The 7,834-nt window shown below is 37.3% G+C and overlaps 1 protein-coding gene across 1 annotated transcript in view; it reads left to right on the top strand.

The window, feature by feature from the left end:
* Positions 1–7,834, top strand: part of CUL5 (cullin 5) — a 122,477-nt gene that overhangs the window by 75,754 nt on the left and 38,889 nt on the right. Inside the window, exon 8 of the mRNA XM_012808138.2 lies at positions 6,686–6,779. Coding sequence (XP_012663592.1) covers positions 6,686–6,779 — 94 coding nt within the window. The remainder of the gene's footprint in view (positions 1–6,685; positions 6,780–7,834) is intronic.

Below are 7,834 nucleotides of genomic sequence, written 5' to 3' on the forward strand. Positions count from 1 at the left end.
GAGGCAAGAGAATTGCCTAAGCCTAGGAGTTGGAGGTTGCTGTGAGCTGTGTGACGCCACAGCACTCTACCGAGAGCAATAAAGTAAAACTCTATCTGGAAAAAAAAAAAGATACGGATTTTATTTCCACTGCTATTATTTTAGCAGGTGCTATACTTTGGCACATTGCTTAACCTTGATAATCCCTGGTTTCCTAAGTATAAGATGGAATAATGCTCATATATGTTGTCAGAATTAAATGAAGTACGATAATAACATTTAAGCACTGTCCCTGGCACAGTAGCTTTACTACTGGGGCTCTGGTTTGGAGAATTTTCCTTATTAGTTCTAAGATAAGTGGAAACTTACTATATGTGCAAAACTGATTTTAAAAACTGAACAAGCAACCAGGTCACAAGTTATGAATTATTAATACTAAAATAAGTACCTCAGTATTTTGTATGTGAAGAATGGTATTCAAAAAGTCAAGGTGAGTCCAAACTCTTCATTGCTCTCTGTAAAGGGTTACTCATTTAATTAGTTTAAAAATGAAGCAAGTGCCACTGGCTGTAATGGTAGAAAAGTAGTGTTGAGGAGAATTTATCACACATAGAATAAATTCTTGAATATACTACAGATACTTTGTATGGTTAAGGTCTTGATAATGGTGAAATACAATTATAAGTGGAAAAATCTTAGGATAATTTTTAATTCAACTCCCATAGCTGAGGCAAAGAAAATTATTACTTATACAGAGTTATATGACTAATGAAAATCTGAATTGTTCTTGTTGCTTTTACTAAATTTCAGTGCAGTAGAATTAATTGTGCAAAGTGAATACCAGTAAAAGAAGAATCTGCCACATCTCTTAGCCTGCCTACCTCCCCCTTCATCTTCACAGACTTCTGAATTCATTCATTCAACAAACACTTACTGAGTGCCTGCTGTGTTTTATGGCAAGCATTGTCTTGAAGAGTTGATAATCTTGATGTAGAGGAGGGTAAAACATCAAGCACATTGATAGTTAAAGTGTTTCACCTTGCAGACCTCTGGGGAGAGATTGCTATGGATTTAGAAGTTGTGCTCATCTCAGGCAAACAAATGCAGGAGTTGATGGCATATGGCAAACAATTTTTTTCTTCACGGAAGCTAGCAAAAGGAGACAGAAAGGGAATACAAGGTGAGAGAGATGGTTTATCACTGTCCTTTCCATTCTAGATGTATTTTCAAATAACAGGTATATACTTAGAATCAACTATGTATGTAGTACTTTGGTAAATGATGGGGAAGAAATACAAAAGAAAAATAATATGGTCTCTGTCCTCAAGGACTGACCCTCTTATTAGGACAAAACTCACTTGAAATAAGGAGAGAACTCTAGCAAAAAAATCTCCCGATTTTTTTTTTTTTTCGGCCTAGGCAATGTGGTTTTCTGAAGGATTTTTCAATACACAGGCATCTATACCATAATTCTCTTTGTCATTTTTAAAAACCTTCATTATTGACTCGGCGCCTGTGGCTCAAGTGGCTAAGGCACCAGCCACATACACCTTAGGTGGTGGGTTCAAATCCAGCCCAGGCTCGCCAAACGACAATGACGGCTGCAATCAAAAAATAGCTGGGCGTTGTGGTGGGCACCTGTGGTCCCAGCTACTTGGGGGGCTGAGGCAGGAGACTCGCTTGAGCCCAGGAGTTGGAGGTTGCTGTGAGCTGTGATGCTAGGGCACTCTACCCATGGGGACAGCTTGAGGCTCTGTCTCAAAAAAAAAAAACAAAAACCTTCCTTATTAAAGTTTTCAAATAGTTGCACAGAGAAAATATTATAGTATCCTGAACCCCAACCTCCTACCCAGCCTCCAGATTCAACAATCATCATTTTACAGTATTTGTCTGGTTGATCTATTTTCTTTTTTTCCTTTTTTTTTCTTTCTTTTTTTTTAATTGAGACAGAGTCTTACTTTGTTGCCCTCTATAGAGTGCTGGTAGCATCATAGCTCACAGCATCCTCAAACTCTGGGCCCAAGTGATTCTCTTGCCTCAGATTCCCTAGTAGCTGGGACTGTGGGTGCTCACCACAACACCTGGTTATTTTTTATTTTTGTTTAGCAGGCCTGGACTGGGTTCGAACCCACCAGCCTGCCCCTACAGCCTCCACATGTGGCCTGCACCCTAACCACTGAGCTACAAGAGCCCAGCCCTTTTCTTTCTGTTTTTCCTCCTTTCTTGGCCTTTATTTTTTGCTGCTTTTGTTTTCCTTCCTTCCTCTTTCCCTCCCTATTTCCTTCTCTTCTTCTATCCCTTCCTTGTGTTCTAGCATTTTAAAAGAAATTTATGAAATTATACTTTTTAAAATTCTAAACACATTTATGACACTAGCAAACACACACACATATATTCAGTAATATTCCTAACCAGTCCTGACGGCTCTCGTCGTTTATGCTTTATTGCTTATAAGTAGTGCTTCTTGCAATGTCCTTGTATGCTATCATCTTTTTTCACACTTGGCTATTTCTTGGAATGGAATGCTCCTGGTAATGAACATTTTTCTTTCTTGTTTTTTTTTTTTCAAGACAGAGACTCACATCTTTGCCTCTGGTACATTGCTGTGGTGTCATAGGTCACAGCAGCCTCACACTCTGGAGCTGAAACAAACCTCTTGCCTCAGCCTCCTGAGTAGCTGGGACCACAGGTACCAACCACAATATCTGGCTATTTTTTTAGAGACGGGGTCTTGCCCTTACTCAGGCTGGTCTTGAACTTGTGAGCTCAAGCAGTCCACTCCCCTCAGCCTCTCAGAGTGCTAGTATTACAGCCATGAGTCACCACACCTGGCCCAGAAGCGTGTGAACTTTTTATAGATTGCTACATACTAAACACCAAACTGACTTTCAGAAATGAGTTTATCCATACTTTTATTGACCTGGGTTTTATCAGCCTATTAATTTTTGCCAATCTCCAGGTATCATAGATTTAAAAATATTTTATGTACATTGAAAATTTATTAATGAGGCTGGACATATTTTCATTTATTTATTTATTTATTTATTTTTAAAATCATGTTAGGTACAAGGTCTCACTGTGTTGCCTGAGCTAGTCTGCATCTTTATTCTAATCATCGACCATTTCTATTTCTTCTCTTGTGAGTTCAGGCTAATCTTTCTTTCTTTCTTTCTTTTTATTAAATCATACTATGTACATTAATGCAGTCATGGGGAGGCTAATCTTTCAAATACATCACTTTCAGTGTTGTTTTAGTTCTTTATTCAAAAATTAGATTATCATTATTTCATATCCCTGATTTTTAAGACCCTTCATAACTCATTCTGTTCATTTTTTTCTTGAATTCATTTTAGTCATGTTTTACTTTTCTGCCTCAATAAGGATCCTTATATAACCCGTCTTCTCTAGCTTTCATCAATTCCTCTTATTTGAATCCCCATAGTACTTAATCTAGTTTCTACCACTAGATTTAGTAGCCTGATCATAGACGGCTTTGTTGTGTTACCTATCACTGACTAGCTGTATGTGAGGCCGTGACTGGGTCGCTGTGGACAGAGCACAGTCTCTGTCCTTGCAAAGTTCATAGTGTAGTGATGCATTTATTTCCATTGCCTTATTAGTGAAGTTGAACCTCTTTTCATATACCTCTGTACATATCAAGCATCCTCATATTTTAGGCATGTAATCTCTAACTGGATTGTAAGATCACTGAGGGTATGAACCATGTTTTGTATTTCTATTATGTAAAATGTTTAACTCAGGGGCGGCACCTGTGGCTCAAAGAGTAGGGCACTGGCCCCATATACCAGAGGTGATAGGTTCAAACCAAGCCCCCGCCAAAAAATAAATAAAATAAAATGTTTAACTCAGTTCTGAGCATACAGCCATTAGTTACGTATACAGGCTGTGCTAGTGTAGTAAGAAAAGTTAGAGACTATGGAGTTACATTACCTAGCCTCAGATTTTAACTTCTAGACCTTAAGAACTAACTATGCAATGTTTGCAAGTTATTTAACCACTCTCAGCCTATGTCCCCATAAAGGAAATATATATGTTATAAGGTTGTCATGTGGGTTAAATGAGACCATCTATGTAAAGCATTTAGCATAACACCTGGTACAAAGTAAGTGCTTACTAAAAGGTACCTGTTGTTATAATTCATTTAACCTTTCTAGTTAGAAACCAATTTAACAACCTTTTATTTAAGCCTGTCCTTTAAATTCTCTTTGTAACCCACAATAAGAAATAAATTTTATATTGTGGGTTACTATACTGTATTTATTTTGTACATAGCTGAAATGAAGATTTTAGAATAATATTCATTGTTATAACTTGCAGTGCACTCTGATAATGTTTCATTTGTTCTTTGTGGTTTTTTATGAAGCTGGTCACAGCCATTAAAACTTATCTCATGGGTCAGGTGCACTGGCTCATGCCTGTAATCCTAGCTCTCTGGGAGGCGAAGTTGGGTGAATTGCTTGGGCTCAGGAGTTCCAGACCAGCTTTAGTAAGAATGAGAGCCTGTCTCTACTAAAAATAGAAAAAAATTAGTCAAGTATTGTCACAGACACCTGTAGTCTCAGCTACTTGGGAGGCTGAGTCATGAGGATCACCTGAGCCCAAGAGTTTGAGGTTCCTGTGAGCTATGATGATGCCACAGCACTCAACCTCTGGGTGATAGAGACTCTGTCTCAAAAAAAACCCAAAACAGAACAAAAACCTGATCTTGCGACATACATTCTGAAACACACTGGTCTACATTTTTGATCTGCAAAATTTAGATTACCACTAAACAAGATAAATGTTTAAGTGAAGTTTTTTTTGTTTGGTTGGTTATTTTGAGACAGAGTTCTTATTCTGTTGCCCAGGCTAGAGTGCCATGGCGTCATAGCAACCTGAAACCTTCTGGGTTCAAGGGATCCTCCTGCCTCAGCCTCCCAAGAAGCTGGGACTACAGGCGCCCACCACAATACCTGGCTAATTTTTTTTCTATTTTTAGTAGAGACAGAGCCTTGCTCTTACTCAGGCTGGTCTTAAACTCCTGAGCTCAAGGGATCCTCTTGCCTCTGCTTCCCAGAGTGCTAGGATTACAGGTGTGAGCCACCATGCCTGTCCTGAAGTCACAGTTTTCAATGAAGTAGTTTAGAGCTTATTTACATTGCACTTTTTCTTTTTTCTCTGTTAGTTACAGATAGCTAGATTTACCTATCCTTAGTCTGGTTTTGCTGCTTAATGTAGGCATTTTTAATTGAACCTATTTCAGAGCTAGTATAGAATCAGTCTACCCAGTGGTTGAGGTAGAGAATTTAATTCCCTCCCTTAATATACTATAAATAGATGCATGCTTTTCAGAAGGGATATACTATGAGACGTAGCGCATCTTGCTTCAATGCTCACACCGTGTATATTTTATTTGATCTCTGTAGTAAGAGGTATGAAAATTTTCAACCCCATTTGGGATCTTCCTAATAGCCTCCTAGAACACTAGATCCTGCCTTCTTTTGCTGTCTTCCTACCACTTGTTTCATATCGCTGGCCTACTGCCATTACACTGGTCTTTAAGGAGGACTTGACAGAAGGAGAACCTCACTATACTTATCCTTTGTTTAAAATCCATTGGCTTGGTGCCTGTAGCACAGTGTTTATGGCATCAGCCACCTACACCAAGTCTGGTGGGTTCAAAAATAGCCAGGCATTGTGGGAGGCGCCTGTAGTCCCAGCTACTTGGGAGGCTGAGGTAAGAAAATCGCTTAAGCCCAAGAGTTTGAAGTTGCTGTGAGCTGTGACGCCATAGCACTCTACCAAGGGCTACAAAGAGAGACTGTCTCAAAAAAAAAAATTCATTGGTTCTTCCTTTTCAACCTATAGAATAAAATCCCAATCGTAGATTTTCATTCATACTCTGATTCCAGCTTAACGTTCTAGCCTTCTCTTCCACTGTCTATCTCTTCCCTACCATTTTCAGTTTTGTATTATAATACTTAATCCTTACTTTAGGACCTAAACTATTTTTCAAGATCCAATTTAGACACCAGTTTGTGAATGAGGCCTCTTTTTAACTATGCCAGAAAAAAGCAGTTTCTTAACTTGTTTTTTGTTTGTTATATGTGTGTATGTGCATATAATGCCACTTAACTAAATTGTATTTAGCACTTTAGGTTTACCCCACTCCTCACCCTCAATTAGACAGCGATCTCTTCTAGAACAGCAGTTACATCTCATTCTTATCTGTCTCCTAACATTTGTTTGATGCCTGCACATAGTAGGCATCCAGTAATGGTATGTTGAATGAATTTATTCCTACTTACAGAATTTTAGAATCTAATTCCTATATAGGGTCTCTCCAAATAGGAAGAGTTATAGGAAGAGTTAATCAAGATTTGTTTTTTCATTTTGGTTTTGTATACTTTGGGTTTTTTTTCTCCCTTTCTTGGGGGGACTTTTTAAAAAATTTCTCTTTTTTTTTTTTTTTTTTTAATTTTGTTTAAATTTCTAACCTAAGTTTCATAGCTTTTTCCTTAAGGGGAAATGTACTTTGGTAATCTAATGTAGAGTATCCCTTTTTAATAATCCTGTAGTGAAGGTAAGTAGAATCTACTTTCAGTATGCTTAATTACTTCCTTTTGAACAATGTGGTTTTGCAAAGTGGAATAGATTTGTGCTATAAAGCTTATAGTAGTCTTGACTAACTTTTTATATATTTCAGCTCATGGAATGCTGTGTAAATGCCCTGGTGACATCATTTAAGGAGACTATCTTAGCCGAATGCCAAGGCATGATCAAGCGAAATGAAACTGAAAGTGGGTAAAACACCACATGTGCTTATCATAATCTTTTAAGAAAGTGTCTTTGAAACACATCAATTAATAAATTGCTATTAGAGCATTCTCCTACGTATAGATAGCTTTGTTAGAGTGAACTACACTTAATAAAAATCATAAAGTATCTAACACAGAAGCACTGCTGTGGAGTTTATACTAAAATTTTAAGTATGTTCCACTCTTAGGTAATATACTTGGTGTGTGATGGACTTCCTTTTTTTTTTTTTTCTCAAAAGTAGGACTCTGCTTTTAAAGGCCAATTTAAATTATAAACGTATGTTACAAGGTAGAGCTAGGTATTTGACTTTCATGTGGAACCTTGTGGTGAATCGGGATAGAGAATAATAAAATATACACACACACACATTAATACTCTTTCATTATCCCCAAATATAACACAAGATTTCTGAAGTGTATTTTTTATTACCTAAATATTTTGTTAATAATAAAGTTATACTTTGAGAGGTATGAAGTATATAATAAAATAAAGTTTTAGAAAATTGCCCGTCCCTGCCACCCCCAGAATATTCACTTCTAATGTTTTGATGAGTTACTTCCCAGATTTTCTTATGTCTAACTGCATAGTTCATTTAATTTCAAGTTGCATTTAAACTACATATTTTAATTTAATTAATTCCACCCTTTTTAGGACTGATTCTATAGTAAGAAGTGATCTGCTTATTGGCATAAACAAAATAATGTGAACTCTGTATGCCATTCTAATAGATTTATGTTTGATCCATGTTAGACTCCCTTTGAAGGGTTTATTTAGTGGTAACTGGTTCTGTGTGAGTAGGGTTTTTATAATGGTCAATCGAATGCTACACCATATGAGAAGCTTTAAGAATAGAATACAGTTTTATGTTATCTTGAATACAAATGCTTACTCATGTTTGATGTGGCTGTATTTTTAATATTGTAATTACTTTAAAGAAATATACTGGGCTCGGCGCCTATAGCTCAACCGGCTAAGGTGCCAGCCACGTACACCTAAGGTGGCGGGTTCGAATCCCCAGCCCGGACCCGCCAAACAA

This window comes from Otolemur garnettii, unplaced genomic scaffold, assembly GCF_000181295.1.
Source record: "Otolemur garnettii isolate 467f Iridium unplaced genomic scaffold, OtoGar3 scaffold00086, whole genome shotgun sequence".
NCBI classification, from domain to species: domain Eukaryota; kingdom Metazoa; phylum Chordata; class Mammalia; order Primates; family Galagidae; genus Otolemur; species Otolemur garnettii.